The sequence below is a fragment of the Puma concolor genome, unplaced genomic scaffold, assembly GCF_028749965.1.
Source record: "Puma concolor isolate L17-30 unplaced genomic scaffold, mPumCon1.1.hap2 unalloc_scaffold_60, whole genome shotgun sequence".
Lineage (NCBI taxonomy): Eukaryota > Metazoa > Chordata > Mammalia > Carnivora > Felidae > Puma > Puma concolor.
In genome coordinates this window covers 102,801-123,055 of record NW_028240270.1, presented here as the reverse complement: position 1 = coordinate 123,055, position 20,255 = coordinate 102,801, and the positions used below count along the sequence as shown (strand labels likewise).

At 44.7% G+C, this 20,255-nt stretch overlaps 2 protein-coding genes, 1 long non-coding RNA gene and 1 pseudogene across 3 annotated transcripts in view; 2 read left to right on the top strand and 2 right to left on the bottom strand.

The window, feature by feature from the left end:
* Positions 1–10,155, bottom strand: part of LOC147571105 (leucine-rich repeat-containing protein 37A2-like) — a 33,262-nt gene extending 23,107 nt beyond the window's left edge. The window contains exons 1-3 of the mRNA XM_086696631.1: positions 9,889–10,155; positions 5,959–6,030; positions 5,118–5,198 (exon numbers count right to left, since the gene is read on the bottom strand). Of these exons, the coding sequence (XP_086552757.1) occupies positions 5,118–5,198; positions 5,959–6,030; positions 9,889–9,980 (245 nt within the window). The 5' untranslated portion in view covers positions 9,981–10,155. The remainder of the gene's footprint in view (positions 1–5,117; positions 5,199–5,958; positions 6,031–9,888) is intronic.
* Positions 166–5,219, top strand: LOC147571106 (uncharacterized). Its single transcript, XR_015247698.1, has 3 exons — positions 166–337; positions 625–4,424; positions 5,120–5,219. It is a non-coding gene; the product is annotated as an uncharacterized LOC147571106 (long non-coding RNA).
* A 3,198-nt stretch (positions 10,156–13,353) lies between the features above and the next one.
* LOC147571104 (uncharacterized) lies at positions 13,354–19,509 on the bottom strand. Its single transcript, XM_086696629.1, has 3 exons — positions 14,614–19,509; positions 13,726–14,090; positions 13,354–13,497 (listed from the first exon to the last, which is right to left on the bottom strand). Exons 1-2 carry the CDS (start codon positions 19,437–19,439, stop codon positions 14,078–14,080), a joined length of 4,839 nt encoding a protein of 1,612 aa, XP_086552755.1. The 5' UTR covers positions 19,440–19,509; the 3' UTR covers positions 13,354–13,497; positions 13,726–14,077.
* LOC147571100 (pleckstrin homology domain-containing family M member 1-like) overlaps positions 19,455–20,255 on the top strand; it is a 66,531-nt pseudogene continuing 65,730 nt past the window's right edge.

Genomic DNA, 20,255 nt, shown 5'->3' with positions numbered 1-20,255 from the left:
TTCCTGGTAGCTCACCCATGGCCTTATACCCATCGGCTCAGTGCTTCCTCTTACCCAGGCAGCCCTCCTGCTGAGATGAATGCCCCGTGTTTATCTGTAGTGAAAACAAAATACAGGCCACTCCAAATTATCCTATTTCCTCCTGTCTTTAGTGCTGCCTTTTCTTCATGGAGCTATTGTGCCTGAGCCAAGGGGAGAATGAGAACTGACCCGACAGGTTACCTCTGCTGGACCGACAGCAATTGTTTTTCCACAGACTGCGATACGAACGAACGGTGGACATTGCACTAGAGATCATCTCCATTTCCGTTCAATTCCCTCATCTTACAGATAAAAGGTGTGCTGACTCAGTCTATTGGCTTTTGGATATTCGTGGGCTTATCTTTATGGGAGTCAAACATAACAACAGTTATCCTCAAAGACTGTCTCATAATCAAAGTTGAAGAAATACTGTTCTAGGTATTCTTTTGTTTTTTAAAAAACTGTATCTTATTTGAAGAGGAAAACTCAAGTATTTTTGCAAAAGCTTTCTGTTGCAGAGCAACGGGACAGACTAAAGGTAGCTCACAAAATAAGGGAACATTTCTTACGTGTTATTTTTTTTTTCTCCAAATTCTTCTACAGAGGTCCAGACAGATGGGCTACGTTTCCTTTCTATTAACTGAGGAGACAGAGAAGACTTGAGGACTGAAGCTTGTCACCACTGTCCTGAATGTACTGAAATCCTAACAGCTTTAGCTGAAAAAATGTCCAAAGCAGGCAGTGAAAATAAATTTCAAATAGGACAAACTCCAAACTCTCTACGCTGGAATCCCAAGGCATGGAGGGAAAACTGGCTCGTTGGAGGAAAGCAGTTGAAGAGATAAGTGGAGTGATCTAGACCCTATTCCAGTCTGTTTGAAGTACCTGGGGATAGAATAACCCCTTTCCTTTATTCATCTACATAGGTCCATGAGCCATGAGAACGTGACTCCCCATGGGAAGCTCCTCAATGCAAGACATCTAAGGGCATCACGTAAATCCTTTCTCAGGGGTTGGGCGGGGGGAGGGGCGAAGCCTAAAGAATCTGAAATGGTGAGCCTATGTTTTAATTAAAGTTCTGAGAATAGCCTTGAAGAGGAGTTTCTGGCAGTGAGGACCAGCCCAAGAAGCAAGGGCCCTGGAATCAGGCAGACCTAGGTCTGAATTCTGGCTGTCACTTCCTGGTGAAGGGACTTAAGTAACGAACGTCTCCGAGTCCTTTTAGCAGCATTTACCTCATAAGGCAACTTGAGGATTAAAGGAAAGAGCATGTGCAAAGCACCTAGCATAAGGCTGGGCACAGAGTGGGTGCCTAGCAGTGACGATGTGATAGTTGCACCAGGCGGTGAGCAGGAAGCCTGGGGATGCCCATAGGTGGCATGGCCAGGAACTCCAGAAGCATAGGGAAAAGGAGCTCCCTGCTCGAAAGGTCCTATTCCAGTGAGAAGCTGACTCCAAGGGACGACGCCCAAAAGGCCAGTTGTCATTCAGGTCCTACCTAGTGCCAGGGAATGCGGAATTGTATTACTCGCGAAGCTTCTGAAGTGGTTCTGTCACTTATTGACAGTGTGAACCTAGGCAAGTCACCCGATGTCTCTGAGTTTCAAGTTCCTCATCCCCAAAATGAGGATAATACTACCTGTGTCACAAGAGTTGCTGGAAAGACGAAAATGAAGTGCCGTGTGAGGGGCCACGTCCGGAGCACTTCCCACGTGCCAGGCTCTATTCTAAGAGTTTAAGACACATTGTCTTACTTGCAGCACAAGCGAAAGGTCTTAGCATAGTGCCGGAGCGCAGTAAATACCTAATAGAGGTCGGTATTAAAGAAATGATATGGGGCGGAGGAGCAACTACCATGCTTCCCAGAGAAAGAAGATGCCTTGGTATATACGTGGGAAGACTCAGATGCAGCTGGGAGAAGAAAAGTAATAGTTGGGTATGACTATGGCAAAGCTTTTGAACTACCACACACGGAAAATAATAAAAGTTACCCTAAATCACCCCAAAAGGACAGCCCTGAGTTGTTATCTTCATCCTTAACGTTTATGCCTTTCTGAATCTGAGAAGAAGCTGCCAGGATTTCCAGTACATACCAAAAAGCGATGACAATATCCTGAAGTGTGTCAACTTTTGTGGGCACACAGCTGTCTAAAAGGAAGCAGATGCCGGTTGACTGGGGGAGCGTTAGGGCGTGTCTGTGACTGGGGCTCGAGTTTGCCTTCAGAGGGTGGCCACACCTACCTCAATGATATTCTCAACAATAATTCAACAGGGGCAAGGCTTAGATTTTCCTTATTCTCCCTTAGAGCTTATGTTCTTGGCACAATACGGATGCGCCACAGACGAGCCAGCATGTGAATGTGCTCTATCCCGATAAGGTACAGCCTTTCTACATCGTAGAGTCCTTCAGCTTCTAAAATCATGGAGCTCGTACTGTTAGAACCAATGAAGTGAATTTTTTAAAATAAGCCACCAGTCTGGACCTGTGTAGGTGAATGAAGGAGAAGCACTTTAAAGTCAGGAAAAAAAAAAAAAACTATACTTAACATTTAGGATTATCAACCACTGTTGGTTTTCCATAATATATTTCATTCCTGATTTCATCTGAAAGAAACAGGATTATTACTACCATTCAAAAAGTGGTACCTTATTAATAAACTCTTGGCATGGCTTTGAGGTGGATTTCAGATTCAAAATAGACTTTACCACACCGCTAACGTGTTCACTCAGTGTTTATCAATAACTTAAGAGGCTTCATTCAAAAAACTTACTGAGATATAATTACCTGAAACCCAGGGGTGAATCAAGGCCTTGTAGGGTCTGAACCTCATCTACTTTGGGAAATCCTGCCTCATCAAAACATGCAAAATTATGCGTACAGGAATTGCGAGGGTCCCTCCCAAGACTTTGGAAGGGGCCTATGTAAGTGAGGAGACCTGAAGTTTAAGCTCCAGTCAGTTCAAGATAAATCCACCTCAGCTGGGGCCCAAAAGGTTTACAAACTTATTTAATGCTGGAGAAAATACTGTTTCAACTTATAAACACCCCAGTAATAAGTCACATAGGTAATAACGTGACTGAATTCACGGGATGGCATCTCCCCTGCGCACGCTCTCTTTCTCTCAGAATAAATAAATAAACGTTAAAAAGAAAAAAGAAAAGAAAAGTTTGGCCCCAAACAAGGAGCCCAACCTCCAATACACACTTACTGTACTGTGATAATGTTTTGGAAGTTAACTGTGAATTCGTTTTAGTAGTACAGCTCTATTCAAACCACATTGAAAGGGCGGGCCTACACCGGCCGACTCCATCTTGTTCTGTGTCCTTCACCTTGACCACACCTCCTCCCCTTGAGTAACCCCCCCCCCAACTGCCTAACAGGACTCTTCCCCAGGACCCTTCCCCAGCCAATCAGCTGAGGCCGCAGCCATTACCTCACCAACTGCCACTAGGCACCAGTAAAACCTTTGTCCTTTTGAAACTGGCTCTCTCTCCCGGGTATCTCACAGCTTCGACAGTGCAGGTAGGGGATTGAGCTCGAGCTAGCTCCAATAAAGGCTCTTTTGCTTTTACACCGGACTCGGCTCCCTGGCGGTATTTGGGGATCACGAATTCTGGGCATAACACACATGGCATGAGTATTAATTTATTCTCAATACCAGCTAGCTCTGGTTCTTTAATTACCTTTCTCTGTCATGTAAGATTGATGAGGGAGCATGGGGCAAGTTGAGGGCAAAATACAAATTAGCACATGCCCCCGCCCCAGGTGGGATATGTGTCATTCTGGCTGCTGGAGGACAAAGGAAAGGAAAGAAAACAAATGGTTAACTGATAGAGATCTCAGTCGGGCAAGACAGGGGTTTCCATCAGTTTACAAATATCTTAGTAAATTACAAGAAAAAGGCCATCTTTTTCTCCTTTTTCCAGTATGAAAGATTCTTGGGGACAGTCCCTGTATATTCTTTGTACCCCCGGTACTTAGTACATTGTCGACATAGAGTGCGCGTGGCACGGATTGTTTTTCAATGAATTCATTCATTGTTATCAACGGATTCCACCCTATTTTGTCCTGTATTGCCTACATAACTATGAAATTCAGATTCTTAGAAGAGACTCTTGGTGTTATAAGATGCTTAGTAGAGGTGGTGACTTTTAAGACATTATATTGACACCACTAAAACCTCTTGGTGGAGAAACTCAATGAGCCCGTTCTCTGGCATGCTGGCAAAACAAAAAACTGACCCTCAGTATTCTTTCCCCAAGTTAGGCATCAGCAAATTAATGAGAGAGGAGGCCCCTGCTCTTGGGCACCCGCAGGAACTTACTCCAGCTCCAGACACACCGTAAACACTTTCATCTAACGGAAGATAAGCTGTGAAATCGGATTTCTGAACCACAAGACAGTGAGCCAGTCTTTTCCAGCGTCTGCTTTAGTGGAGGGTCTTCAACCTTGAGTCTCAACATCCCCCTCAGGCCACTGAACATGCCCAGTATGATTTGCTTTTTGACAGAGAAATCACAGAATGTCCCTGCTGAAAGGGAGTCACACACTTCTTAACTGAAGAGTGGTCAGGAAAGAAAGCACATGGAGAGCAGTGCCCTGTGGCAGGTGTTCAGGAGTTCTTGCTGCTTTCCTGATGGCTGAGGAAGCACCCACACCTTTTGCTGCCTGGAGAACTCTGTGCTAAACTTAGTTCTTCGCAGTTCTCTTTTGCACAGGAAACTTGCACGTGAGCCAGAATCAAAGTTAAATTCAGAAGTGGATTTCAAGGACCACGCACACCTTGGGGAAGCATCACTGTCACGAATTCCCATGATAATACTGACTTGGGTGTTACTTGCTTGGGGCCTTCACTGCCCACACAAAGCTGGGTACGAGGGAGGGCAGAGAGTGCCATTTAGGAGTTAAGACAAGTCTCTTGGCCTCTTTGTACCTTAGTTTCCTCATTTGAAAAAAAAAATGGATTTTAAGACCTACTTTCCAGAATTCATACTGGGTTTATTAACACACACCTAACCAATCACTGTATGATATTTTTACATGTAGTTTTTTTTGGTTTTTTTTTTTACATGTATTCATTTTCTGTTTCACTTACAGCTTGTGTAAAAACTGCATTCCATGCCAGGCCTGAAATGTTCCAAAGTTCAGTTTGGTGAGTAAATTGCAACCAAGATTTCTACACACACCAAAAAAAAAAAAAAAAAAAAAAAAAAAAACCAAAACAAAACAAAACAACAACAAAAAAAAACAAGACACAAACGAAGAAGAAAAACAAGATATTTTCAGAATATTTATCCTTTGGCAGTGATTCTAATTTATAGATAACGAAACATAACCACAATACAATCTCCATACACTAAAGAAATCTCACTATGAAAGATGCTTGCCTTTTAAAAAAAATATTTGCATGAAAGATTTATACTTTCATGTTTATACATGTGGTGCATTAGATACAAATCAGTAAATGCTCAATAAATACTTGTGTTAAGTAAGTATTTTTTTCTAGAGAAGTAAGTTTATTTCTCTAGAAAAATGTTTCACAACTTTAGCACTGTTGAGATTTATGGTTGGATAATCTTTGTTATGGGGGGGGGGTGCTGCCCTGTGAACTGTAGGGTGTGACAGCAGCCCTGGCCTCCACCCACTAGATGCCAGCAGCACATCTACAGTCTGACAATCAAAAATGTCTCTAGACACTACCAAGTGTCACCTGGACGCAAAAGCACCCTGGCAGAGAACTGCTGCTCTAGAACGATTCACTCTGATCTCTATAATAACTCTCACACCAAACTTTGCCACAGACAAAAAAGATTTGCTACATAATTTTAGTAGCTTTCGACTAATAAAGTTTCATTCATTCAAAATGAATAACAAAGAGGTTTACAATTAAGTTTAATAAAAATTCCAAATACAATGAAATTATATTTGTAACTTACATAAACTGCAAAAAAGGTAGGGATTCAAATATACGTCTTTCAATAGATTGTATTTTATTGCAGGATAAATCTCTAGGAAAAGGAAAAGGAAAATATTGCCTCAATTAGCTCTAAGCTATCTAATTAGTAGGATGATAGTATTGAATAAGTAGCTTTTGGCTAAACTCTGAGTATTAGGAATTGTTATTTGAACCTTCCAGAGCCCCTAACCCTGCCCTCACCTTTCTTAAGAGTCTCACCTTTGTGATCTTCATACATAAAACATACAACTATAGATCTTGATAGATCTTGGAAGTAATCTTTCCTGAGAGCAGAAGAATTGATTAAATGACTTTCTGTGGCCTCATCAATTTCTAAATTATGAGCTCAAAGTTGTGATCTCCACATATAATTTCTAATATTAAAAGGGATATTCTCACATTAGCACACCTTCCTGGTTTAGTTGTATTTCTCGACACCAAGTCAATACCAGAAGAGATAAAAGATACCTTTTCATTTAACTTGAAAAGAAGTTACTCCTCTAATCAATACCTAACTTTGAACGAACTCAGAATTATATTATCATATTAATAGAAATTTATTTTTGGTTGTACATTGCCTAAACGCTCTATGAATTTATCAACTGCTTCAGTTGCAAGTGGGGCCAACAAAAAAACAACATGGTACTGGATTTTTATTTGGAAACACCCATTCTTGATTATAGTTGACCCTCTTATTTCCATTGATTTCAGCCGAGTCCCTCACTTTCCACCTACATGGGTACCACCATCTTCTGACTGGCATTGTCATCTCTGGTCTCTCCCATTCTAATCTATACTGCACACAGTCACCAGATTAATTCTCCAGGAGTGGTTCTCAAATATCAGAGTCACTTGGGAACTTACTCAAGATGCAAATTCTCAGCTCTACTCCGGACTGAGTGAATCAGGAACTGTGGAGGTGGAACCTGTGTCCTGACAAGGCCTCCAAGTGACCCTGGTGCAGTCTAAAGTTTGTCCTAGAGCACTGCTGTGATAACACGGTAGCTTGGCATATTATCCAAGGCCTTCAAAATCCTAAATCTGGCTCTAGTTTCCTACTCTACAGATACCAAAGAAATTTCTCCTGCATTTTGCCTTTCACTCACTCTATTTTGCAAGCATATTCTTCCCAAGATGTCTATCCGATGACACGTCATAGCCATTCAAGGTTCTGTTCAAACAGCATTTCTCTAGTAACTTCCCTGATCCAACTTGAAGTCTTCCCCCCTCTTCTATGTTCCAAAAACAACTTATACTTCTCATTGCCCAAATCCATTTCTTCCCCTCCCCCTCTCCTCCTCCTCCTTCTTCTCCTTCTTTGAATTTTTTAAAGTAGACTCCACGCCCAACCTGGGGCTTGAACTCACGACCCTGAGATCAAGAGTCGCATGCTCTACTGACTCAGCCGGTCAGGTGCCCCAATTTCTTCTTAATATAGTTATTCTGGCATTCCATTTCCTCTGGGCATAAACTCCATGAAAGTATGGACTAGTCTTGCTCATCTGCGTTGTCTACTGTGTTTAAAACTGATGCATGGACAAAGAACAAACTCAAATATTTATAAAATAAATTAACAGCTGGGTAGTGAGTAGAAGGAGCAAAATGACTGAAAAGAAATGTGGTTTTATGACTTTGTGGCTCCCGCTTCTGCACTCTGTCAGTGCTTCATCATCCATTTAGTGCTTATGCGTTATGGTTTAAGCTTCTGTTTATTTTCCCTGTGAAATCATGAGTTCCTACAAGGGTGGGAAGCCTGTCTTAACCATCTGCGTGCCTATGGTACTGGGCATAGGGCCTGTCACATTCTTTTTTAGGTTTTGATTCACATTTTTTTTTGAATGAATGAATGAGAACACTTCACCTAACATGAAATAATTGGCTTACAAAGTACCTCATAGTAGAAATAATGAAAGGCCCAATCCATTGCGCAGTTTGTCTCTTTTGTTTTTCTCCAAACTGTGTTTGTAACGTTTGGAGCCCAGATGGCAGAGGTAGCCAAGAAGACCAATACAAAGTGGTTGTCCCCTAAGACTTGGAAGGTTTGATAATTTGAAGGACTATTTTTAGTGTCATATGAGATTCCTTTTACTCACTACCCTTAAGCCTTCTACATTTGCAAGAAGAATCTATTTTCTAAAGCACATCATTAATAAGGATTAATGAGGGGCGCCTGGATGGCTTAGTCGATTGAGCATCTGACTTCGTTCGGTTCAGGTCATGATCTCACTGTTCATGAATTCGAGCCCCGCATCGGGTTCTGGGCCAACAGCTCAGAGACTGAAGCCCGCTTCGGATTCTGTGTCTCCCTCTCTCTCTGAGCCTACCCTGCTCATACTCTGTCTCTCTCATACTCTGTCTCTCTCTCTCTCTCTCTCTCTCAAAAATAAATAAACATTAAAAAATTTTTAAAAAAAGGATTAATGAAATACACAGCTTTGGATGGCATGGGCAAAGAATAAACACTGAACCTCCATAGCAAAGAACATTAGTATCTCTGTATGTCTAATGTACAGAGATATATGCAAACATTTCTTCCTTGACAATGAGGCTGGAGAGATGTTTATTCTGTAATTAGCAAAGTTAGAGGCATTTCTGATGTTTGTTTAGTGTAAACATTTCTAACTATACCACTTAACCATCATTATATTTTTAAAGATTTCATTTTTTTTAAGTAATCTCTATACCTAACATGGGGCTCTAACCTACAACCTCGAGATCAAGAGTTGCAGACTCTAATGACTGAGACAGCCACGTGCCCTTTAGCCATCTTTTTTTTAATGTTTATTTATTTTTGAGAGAGACAGAGACAGAGCATGAGTGGGGGAGGGGCAGAGAGAGAGGGAGACAGAATCTGAAACAGGCTCCGGGCTCTGAGCTGTCAGCACAGAGCCCGACACGGGGCTCGAACCCACAAACTGTGAGATCACGACCTGAGTCAAAGTCAGACACCCAACCAACTGAGCCACCCAGGAGCCCCAACCCCTTAACCATCATTTTAAACATCTATTTTTATGGTGGCATAAGCATTTCCACACCGATCACAGGAATCTGCTCCTGAAGCCAAGAGCACACTGTATGTTAGCTAACTTAACAATAAATTACATAAAAAATAATAATAAAAAAATAAACTAATAAAATTTCCCACACTGAAATCCCTAATCTGTTCTCTTGATAATTTAATATGTACTTGGTAATACTGCTTACATAATTCACCTGCTTAAATATTTCATATTTAAATATTTCATTTAGATTAAATTATTTAAAAATTCTGGGTTAATGGCATTCAAATTAATGTAAGTGTTCTATATTTTCTTGTCTTGTAGGTGACAATTTGAGGTTAACTTCAATTCCTCTCATTTTACTAAGCCAACTTTTTCAAACCTTTTCTGTAAAGGCCACACAGTAAATATTTTAGGCTTTGCAGGCCATATACGGTCTCTGTCACATATTCTCTGTTTCTCTCTCTTCTTTTCTCTTTTACAGCCCTTTAAGAACATGAAAATCATTCTGAACTCATAGGTTGTATCAAGACAGACCATACACAGGATTTGATCCATGGGCCATAAATAATAAATATAAATAAAGGCAGATGGTATATGAACACTTACATAACAAGGTTCATATGGGTGTCCATAATTGCTCAGACCTCATTACCCCTTTTCCTCTACAACTGAAGGGCTTTTTCCTAGATCTTGTCTATAAAATTAAAAAGTTGAAAACGCATAGGAGGTATTTAATGCTAGAGATGGGCTGGGTCCCCACAGACTTACAGAGTTATACAATTTAATAGAGAGAGTTACAGAATTCTACTGTTAGAAGAAATTGTTGCAATTATCTAATTTGAACCCTGTATTTTTTAATAAATAATATAACTAAAAACTCATAATAAATGATGAACTGATTAACTTACAAATACTGGAGGGATAGCAGGCCTTCAAATGTGTCTTTACGTAATTCGGTCAGATAATTTTCACTGAGAATTCTGCAAAATGAAAAGGTCATTTCTGGGTCAAAATGCAAAATAACTACAACTATTTGCTACACAGGACCGCTAGATGTGAGAGAAACCTGGGTAATGGTGCCACCAAATACACTAATTCTTATTTAATGTAGGGATGGCGACCTCTGCTGTTTGATTCAAATATTTTCTTCTCACATACTCCTTTGTCTCTCTCTCTCTCTCTCTCTCTCTCTCTCTCTCTCACACACACACACACACACACACACACACACACACACACACCCCTATCCACTCTTCACACCAAAATGTACATTTAATGCCTACTCTCTGGATCACAAAATCTCTGTTAGAATCCAGCCCTGAGTGGCAAAAACATGGACAGAACTGCCACTTCCTCCTCTCTTTTCCCAAATTTTATTGTGGAAGCCCTATTTATAACCATATCAGTGCTACGAGTAAAGCCATCTAATTTTTTTCCCCAACCAAAAAGTATCTGTGAGAACTAAAAATGTGCATAAAATGCACATAACATAAATGCTCAGTTTAATATGTATAGAGTAAATACCCGTGTAACGCTATTTGTTCTTTCTACTGTTGGTGGATACTAGATTTTTCTAATTTTTAGTTATTATAAACAGTGCTGCTTTGAACATTTTTCTGTTTATATCCTAGTACACATTTGCCTAAGTTTCTCCAGGATTTAACAGGGGTACAAAATTGCCTTCCTAAGAGGTTGTGCTATTTCAAGCTGGCAGATTGAAACATGCCAGGTCTCTACCAAACTCCAAACTCCACCAAAGTCCCTAAGAATGATTAGAAAAGATACAATTAGAAAATCCACAACCTTAGCTCAAAGCCAAGGGAGTAGCTCTACAAACACTCCCCACCAGAAATGCCTTGGAGCCACCTACAGGGTGATTAGCTGGGATACTGCAGTAGGACCAAGGACAGCACATCAACCCCACATCCTTCCTCCTGGGATCTGGCAGCAAAGGGTGTTTTCTTCCAGGCAGGAGCCATTGGTGTTAGAAGGGGGCAGGGTCCCAGAACCCTGGAGGAAGGGTCTACACTCTGACTAGCCATTAGAAGTCACCTCCCACCTCTTCTTTAACTCTCAGGGGGACCTGTCACCAATAACAAGCCCCGTGGTTCATTTCACCTCTTCCTTAGGACCAGAAAACAGAAGCAAGTCAAATCTCAACTACAAAGATAAATTGCACTCAGGAATGACCATGTGGAGTGAGAAAGCCAATTCCATTCAGGACAGAAAATAAAAAACAAATATAACAGCTTATAGTCAATGACACAGTTAACAGAGAAAACACAAAAGGATTTGAGAATACCAACATTAATGGGGCACCTGCGTGGCTCAGTCGGTTAAGCATCCGAGTTCGGCTCAGGTTGCAGTCCATGGGTTCAAGCCCTGCACTGGGCTCTGTGCTGAAGCTCAGAGCCTGGAGCCTGCTTCAGATTCTGTATCTCCCTCTCTCTCTGCCCCTCCCCAACTTGCACTCTGTCTCTCACTCTCTCTCTCTCTCTCTCAAAAATAAACACTATAAAAAATTTAGAATAGCATCATTAATATATCCTCAGATAGAGGTAAACAGTACATCTAATAAAAAGAACCAACTCAAGATTATATGAATGAAAAGTATTATCATTAGTAAAAAACTCAGTCTATGAGCAGCAGAAATGGTCGTTGAATAAATTAGAAAACTTGAGGGGCGCCTGGGTGGCTCAGTCGGTTAAGCGGCCGACTTCAGCTCAGGTCATGATCTCGCGGTCCGTGAGTTCGAGCCCTGCGTCGGGCTCTGTGCCAACAGCTCAGAGCCTGGAGCCTGTTTCAGATTCTGTGTCTCCCTCTCTCTGACCCTCCCCCGTTCATGCTCTGTCTCTCTCTGTTTCAAAAATAAATAAACGTTAAAAAAAAATTAACACAGAATTGCAATCGGTAGAGGTTGAGTTGGGATATGGAAGGGGAAACACCTTTCCTCAGAGCTACTGACTTCAAAGTTCTGGACCAAGAAGGACCTTAGAATGCAGTTAGTTTTTTTTTTTGTTTTTTTTTTTTTTGTATTCATATTTGGAGAGAATATACTCACAGTTTCTCAGCCCAACGGTATCCCTTCCATACATTTTTATCAATGTAAGAAATAGAGTTTCCTTGGAAATTTCTGTGAAGAAACAAACACAGTTCAGATCCTTGAATAGGTAGGAAGGGAATGAACGGAATAAATAAGAGAATCACTGGCAACCCTGTGGGGAATATTCCAATGCAGTAAATGCCAACTTTCTACTTTCCGCAGCTATCAGCATCCCAGGTGGTGCAATTAATAAAGAGCTAGCGTGGGGCCACTGGCACAAACAAGGCAGCTCCTTAGAACCTGAACGTCCTATTTGTTCCATTCCTTGGGTAGATAACGCCTGTTCATTACTCTGGAGGTAAGTATTTTTTTCCCCCAAATCACTTATGTGTCTAAAATGGTTCCTTCCACAAATCAATGAGAAAATAATAATTCAACGAAAAAAATGGTAAAAAATTTACCATTATCAGCAAACAAATGTAAAGAAGCCCTCTACTGAAACCTCTCTAGGTGTTAGAAGGATAAGGGAAGTTAGAAATTAGAATAACTAACACGGAAAGATTTCTTAGACATATTGCATAGGGAAAAGCAACAAATCACTGGGCAAGGAATTAAAAAGTATCCCCTCATTAGGAAATTAGGAAAAAATGCAAAGGAAAGAGATGGGAAGGAAGGACACACACCAAAAAGGTGACAGGAGTTATCTTATGAGTGGTAGGGAGGGTGGGGTGGGATTTTCACGTTTTATCCTCTATACCTGTGACATTAAAAACAAAAAAAAGTATCCATGATAACTCATGTATCCATGAATTACACATGTTTAAAAGAAGCTATTAAATGCCTGAGGTTCAGTTTCAACCGCTAACCCTGCGTATGACTTTGAACCTTTACCTGTAGTTTTGTCCTCTTCCCTCAACAACAGCTTACCTGGTCAGTTTATATACACATTTTTTTCAGGGGAGTCAGGAATAAATTCAAAACAGATACCCATCTGCCCCTGTGCCTGGTGGACATTTCCAGTCAACCTGAAGCCTTCTGGTTGCTCCTATGTTCCCTGGTAAAAGATGCCTCAACTTCCATCATTCTCCTTTTCTGGGACAGAAGTTTCAGAGTAATATCTGAGTTTTCTCTTTCCCGTGCACACCCCACCCGCGACTGTCATCAGTTAGTCTATCTTGTCACTTCCTCCTTTGCAGTGCTCTCAAGGCTTTTCTTTCTACTCTTTTCAGCAACTCTGATTCGGCCCCTTGTTACTTTACCCCTAGGTTTTGTTAGAACATTCTATCTGGTCTCGCTGGATCAAGCTCTCCTCTCCAGATCGCCCTATATGGGGAACTGAAAATAATCCTCGTTTCAATGGTCTGTATCTCATGCTTGAAAACTTTCAATGGCCCTCTGTAACTCAGAATGTAACGTTCAAACCTCTCTAGCTGATAGTCAAGGTTTCTCGTAATTGGATCTTTAACTGCTTAACCTAATTCTTTTTTTTTTTTTTAATGTTTGTTTATTTTTGAGACAGACAGAGACAGAGCATGAATGGGGGAGGGGCAGAGAGAGAGGGAGACACAGAATCGGAAGCAGGCTCCAGGCTCTGAGCCGTCAGCCCAGAGCCTGACGTGGGGCTCGAACTCACGAACTGTGAGATCGTGACCTGGGCTGAAGTCGGACGCTCAACCGACTGAGCCACCCAGGCGCCCCTAACCTAATTCTTAATTCCTGATCATTCCTGCAGCCATGCCTTTGCCTAGACTTATACCCATTTTTTTCTCTATTTAACACATCAGAGCCACTCTTTAAGTCTCAGCTAAAGTGTTAGCTTATCCATGCAGCTCTCCCTGACCTCCATACTCCACTGAGTACAGAGTCTGCTGAATTCCAACACCCATGGTACCTCTTTTAGTACTTAATTACATGCCACCTCCCTTTTTATGACCATTTCCTTTCTTCCCACCTGTCATTTCATGTTCTGAAGACGATTTCATCCTAGTGTGGCGCCCATCGTACTTACTCTTGGGTTGGGCCCAAACCGAGTACTGTATGTGGAAGGCCGGGGGTCAAAGATGAGGTCTGGGGAATCAAAATAATAACAGCTAACACTCATATTTTGCCAGGCACTGATCCAAGTGCTTCATATGTATTACCTCATCTAGATCTCACAATAATCCCATGAGATGGTAGCTATCATAATTTCCATTTCACAGAAAAGGAAACTGAGTCACAAAGCTAATAGATGACAGACCTCGGCCCAAACGCAGGCAATCTAGTTCCAGAATCTCTACTCTTCACTACTCTGTTGTATCCTATTATAGAGGATGGAGCAAAAATGGGAGAGTAGAGGTTAAGGAATGAAATAATGGGGCTAAAAATTGGATAAGGAAAAAGAATAAGGACAATTACAAGTAAAAGATTGGAGAAGGGCGAACAGTAGTAAAAAGGAAAATGAAGATAAGGGATAGTTGACAAAGAAAAGGTAAAAACAGAAAGTCAGTCAACGTGGTTGGGGAGATGAGGAAGGCCCAGGACGACATTGAGGAAGAGACGGCCATGTCAAGCAGGAGGCAGAGAACGAACAAGTAAAGGCGATTCTTACAAGATGGTGAAGGTGCCGTTGTAGGTGTCGGGCTCCGGCTCGGGCACTCTGCGGAGCCTCTGCTGTAGGCTGAGACCAACACACGACAGTGTCTCATCTTTGCAGGTACAGCGCTCACATATTTTGAGGTCTGTGGTGGCATTCTGTTCTGGTTGCCAAGTTAAAGTTGTGTATGCCTTTTCTGAGGTATAGTTTACAAAATGCACCACAGAATGTTGAGTTGTTGGAGGAAAACCTGTCTCAAATGACTCTGGTTGCTGACTTACAGGAATTTCTAGGTCCATAGGTGGAACCGTGACTTCAGTCAGGTTTCGATGTTGACTCTGAACCTGTTCTGGATGTGCAAGTGTCACCTCAAGGTCCTTTGGGGGAGGAGCTGTAGTCTTCTTCAGGGTTGTCAAATGTTCAGCCTCTGTAATAGGTTCTGGAGTTATAGTAAGCTCCACATGACGAAATGGGATGATGGGTGATGCTGGATGCTGACCTTGATCCTTACTTGGAGTTGGAACTGTCACTTCCTGCTCGAATGGATATTGAACTACAACCTCCTTAGGTGGCTCTGGAGGCTGAGTTGGGGTGTCTCGCATGGTTGGAGAAGGTTCAGTCTCCACACTGGATCCTGCAGTTACAGTAAGTTCCAGGTCCATAGGTGGAACTGTGACTTCAGTCAGGTTTGGATGCTGACTCTGAACCTGCTCTGGATGTGCTAGTGTCACCTCACGGTCCTTTGGAGGAGGAGCTGTAGTCTCCTTCATGGGTGTAGAATGTTCAGCCTCTGTAGTAGGTTCTGGAGTTATGGTAAGCCCCAAGTCCACATGATGAGCTGTGACACTGGGCAATGTTGGTTGCTGACCTTGATCCTTACTTGGAGTAGGAACTGTCACTTCCTGTTGGGATGGATACGGAACAACCTCCTTAGGTGGCTCTGGAGGCTGGGTTGGGGTCTCTTGCATGGTTAGAGAAGGTTCAGTCTCCGTAGTGGATTCTGGAGTTATGGGAAGCCCTGGGTCCAAAGGTTTAACTGTGACTTTAGTTAAGGTTGGATGCTGAATGTGCTCTGAATGTGGAAATGTCACCTCAAGGTCCTCTGGAGGAGCGGTAGTCTGCTGCAGGGCTGAGGGATGTTTAACATCCGTAGTGGGTTCTGTAGTTACGGTAAGCACCAAGTCCAAAGGCTGAACTGTTACATTCGGCAACCACAGACGCTGAGCTTGATCCTGATCTGGTGTTGGAACTGCTGCCTCTTGATATACTGGAGGTTGAGCTACAAGTTCCTTAGGCGGCTCTGGAGGCTGGTCTGGGGTCTGTTGAGTTTTGGCCTTATTCAAGGTTGAAGGCTGAACCTGAACCTGCTCTAGATGTGCAAATGTTACCTCAAGGTCCTTTGGAGGAGCTGTAGTTTTCTTCAGGGCTGTAGAAGCTTTAACCTCCATAGTGGGTTCTGGAGTTATGGTAAGCTCTAGGTCCAAAGGCTGAACTGTTACATTAGGTGACAATGGATGACGAGATCGATCCAGACCTGGAGTTGGAACTGTCACCTCCCGAAACAGTGGAGGCTGAACTACAACCTTCTTAGGTGGCCCTGAAGGGTGACCTGGGATCTCTTGCGTGGTTGAAGTTTCAACCTCTGTAGTGGGTTCTGGAGTTATGGTCAGTTCCGGGTCTAAAGGCTGAACTCTGGCTTCAGTCAAATTTGGATGCTGAGCCTGGACCTGCTCTGGATGTGGAGGTGTCACCGCAGTGTCCTCTGGAGGAGCTATAGTCTGCTGCATGATTGTAGAATGCTCAGCCTCCACAGTAGGTTCTGGAGTTGCAGTAAGCTCCAGGTCAGCAGGCTGAATAGTAACATTGGGCAAGTTTGGATGCTGAGCTTGCTCTTGTCCTAGAGGTGGAACTGTCACCTCATTACGGACTGGAGGTTGTGCTACAACCTCCTCGGGTGGCTCTGGAGGCTGAACGGGGGCCTCCTGCTGGGCTGGAGGAGTTTCTGCCTCCTTAGAGGGCTCCGGAGGTTGAGTTGGAGACTGCTGAAGAATTGGAGATGGTTCTACCTTCTCAGGGGCCTCTGAAGGCTGAGCTTGTACCTCCTGTTGTGTTAGAGAAGGTTCTATCTCCTTAAGTGGCTCGAGAGGTAGAGATAGGGTTTCCTGCTGGACTGGAGATGGTTCCACCTTCTCAGGAGGCTCTGAAGGCTGAGGTGGGGCCTCCTGCTGTGTGGAAGGTTCTACCTCCTTAGGGGGCTCAGGGGATACAACTGGGGCTTCCTGCTGAGTTGGAAAAGATTCTGCCTCATTACCGGGCTCTGAAGGCTGAACTGGGGCCTCCTGAGGTGTGGGAGAAGGTTCCACCTCCTTAGGGGGCTCAGGGGATATAGCTGGGGACTCCTGGAGGACTGGAAACTGAGCTGGGGCCACATGCTGGGTTGGAGACTCTGCCTCATTAGGGGGCTCTGAAGGCTGAGCTGGGGCCTCCTGCAGTGTGGGAGAAGGTTCTACCTCCTTAGGGGGCTCAGGAGATACAGCTGGGGCCTGCTGGGGGACAGGAGACTGAACCAGGGCCTCCTGCGGGGTTGGAGAAGATTCTGCCTCATTAGGGGGCTCTGAAGGCTGAGCTGGGACTTCCTGCTGAACTGGAGATGGTTCTACCTTCTCAGGAGGCTCTGAAAGCTGAGCTGGGGCCTCCTGTGGTGTGGGAGAAGGTTCTACCTCCTTAGGGGGCTCAGGAGATACAGCTGGGGCCAGCTGGGGGACTACAGACTGAGCTGGGGCCTCCTGTTGGCCTGAAGCAGGTTCCACAGCCTTACGGGGGTCTGGAGTCTGAGCTAGGACCTCTTGTTGGCCTGGAGAAGACTCATCTTCAGGGGACTCTGGAGACTGGGAAAGACGCTTGGACTGAGCTGGAGAAAATTCAACTTGCTCAGGGGGAATAGGAGATTGAGCAGGGACATCCTGCTGCACTGGAAGATGTTCAACCTCCTTAGTTGCCTGGGGACTTATGAAAATCCTCAGATCCACAGGTTTAACTGTGATATTAGGCAACACTGGATGCTGAGCTTCACCTGGACCTGGAGGTGAGAATGTCACCTCATGCTGTACTGGAGACTGAGCTACAACATCTGTAGAGGACCCTGGAGGCTGAGCTGGATGCTCATACTGAACTGGAAAAGACTCGACCCCCTCATTGGGCTTTGGTTGCTGAGCTGGGACCTCTTGCTGGATTGGAGAAGGTTCTCTACTTGCAACAGGCACTTGAGGCAGAGCTGAGCTCTCCTGCTGGCTTGGAGAAAGTTCAATTTCCTCAGGAAAATCTTCGGGTGGAGTTGGGACTTCGTGCTGGACTGGAGAAGATACAACATTTTCAGGGGGCGCTGGATGCTGATGTGGGACCTCCTGCTGGGTTGGAGAAGGTTCAACTTCGCCAGGATATTCTGGATACTGAACTGGGGTCTCCTGCTGTGTTGGAAGTTTCTCCTGTGTGGTAGATTCTGGAGATTGCGTTGGAGTCTCCTGTTGAACTGGCAAAGATTCAACCTCAGGGGACTGTGGAGGCAGAGTTGGGGCTTCATGCTGGGTTTCAAAAGGTTCCACATTAAGAGGCACTGAGGGCTGAGCTCTAGTCTCGTGCTGAACTGCAGAAGGTCCCACCTCTGTAGTGGGTTCTGCAGTCATGGTAAGCTGCACATCTGGAGGTTTCAAACTGACATTGGGCAGGTTTAAATGTTGATCACGGTAGTGACCTGGAGGTGAAACTGTCATCTTATGATGCCATAGAGGTTGAGCTGGGTGCTCCTGCTGGGTTGGAGAAGGTTCCACCTCCCTGGAAGGCAGCTCTGGAGGCTGAGCTGGTTGCTCTTGCAGGGTTGCAGAAGATTCTATCTCCTCTGGAGACTGAGCTGGAGTCTCCTGCTGGGTTGAAGATTCTGCCTCATTAAGGAGCTCTGCAAGCTGAGCTGAGACCTCCTCCTGGGTTGGAGAAAGTTCAGCTTCTCCAAAAGGGTCTGGAAGCTGAGCTGGGGGTTCCTGTTTGCTTAGAGAAGGCTTAGCTTCCTCACGAGGCACTGAAGGCTGAGCTGGGGTCTCCTGCTGCCTTAGAGAAGGATCAATCACCCCAGGAGGCTCGGAATGCTGACCTGGGGTCTCCCGCTCACTTGAAGGCTCAACCTCCTCTGGAGGCTTACCCGAGGTCTCTTGCTGGGTTAGAGAAAGTTCTGCTTCCTCAGTATGTTCAAGAGGCTGAGGTGGGGCCTCTTGCTGGGCTATAGAAGGTGCAACACCTTTCTCAGGCCCTGGAGTTGTGGTAAGTTCCACATCTAAAGGCTTACCTGTAACCCTGGGAAACATTAAATAATCCCAACCTGGCATTGGAACCACCTCTGGGAGCCTTTGATGCTGGGTTAGCTGGTCATTCAGATCCTCATCTGGCCCTGGGGGTAGTTCTCCAACGGAATCCGTGTCCAGGAATGGAACCAAAGTCTCCGTCAACTCCTTAGGCGGGGCCAACATCTGGGCTGGAGCAGAGGACCCCAGGTAATTAAAGCCCCCCAGCCCAGCTGGGGGTGTAAGCGCCTGGGGCGATTCGGGTGGGGGATCAGAGGAGCGCGACGACCAGGGCTCAGCCGCCTCCAGGGGGTCGGAGGTCAGCTGGGCAGGGTCCAGGGCCCACTCTGGAGGCTGAGCTGCCTGGACCAGCAGCCACAACGGTTGCCACATAAGGACAAGCAGTGGGGCCAACAGGCGCAGCCGGGACATGACTTGCGGAGGCTCCGGGGCGCAGCGACCCAGGCGAGTGGGGTACTGGCGCTGGGAACTGAGCGGGAGCCAAACCATTATGGCAGCCCCGTGATGCGCGCGTGCACTGTTAGCAAGTGCGCGCCCCTCCCCCGCCTAAGCCCCACCCTTTATTTATTGACGTCTTTATTGAGGCCACCTTTATTAGCCCCTGGAGATGGGCTCTGCACCACCAGAGCGGGCCCTATTCCCAGAATCACTTGGGGCCCAGGCCTCCCTCCACCCTGCAAAGGCCACCACTCCCCCAGTCCCTTTGGAGGAATGGGGCGCCCAGGTGGCTCAGTTGGTTGAGCGGCTGACTTTGGCTCAGGTCATGGTCTCACCATTCATGGCTTCGGCCCCGCATTGGGCTCTGTGCTGACAGCTCAGAGCCTGGAGCCTGCTTCAGATCCTATGTCTCCCTCTCTGCCCCTCCCCTGCTTGTACTCTCTCTCTCTTGTTCTCTCTTCAAAATAAACATTAAAAAATATGTTTTTTGAGGAATAAATGCTTATTGTTGTTTTTTTTTTTTTTTTAATTTTTTTTTCAACGTTTATTTATTTTTGGGACAGAGAGAGACAGAGCATGAACGGGGGAGGAGCAGAGAGAGAAGGAGACACAGAATCGGAAACAGGCTCCAGGCTCTGAGCCATCAGCCCAGAGTCTGATGCGGGGCTCGAACTCACGGACCGCGAGATCGTGACCTGGCTGAAGTCGGACGCTTAACCGACTGCGCCACCCAGGCGCCCCGCTTATTGTTGTTTTAAAAAAAATTTTTTTAATGTTTATTTTGGAGAGAGCAAGAGACAGAGACATAGAGTGCGAGTGGAGGAGTGGCAGAGAGGGTCATAATCTCGTGGTTCATGGGTTGGAGCC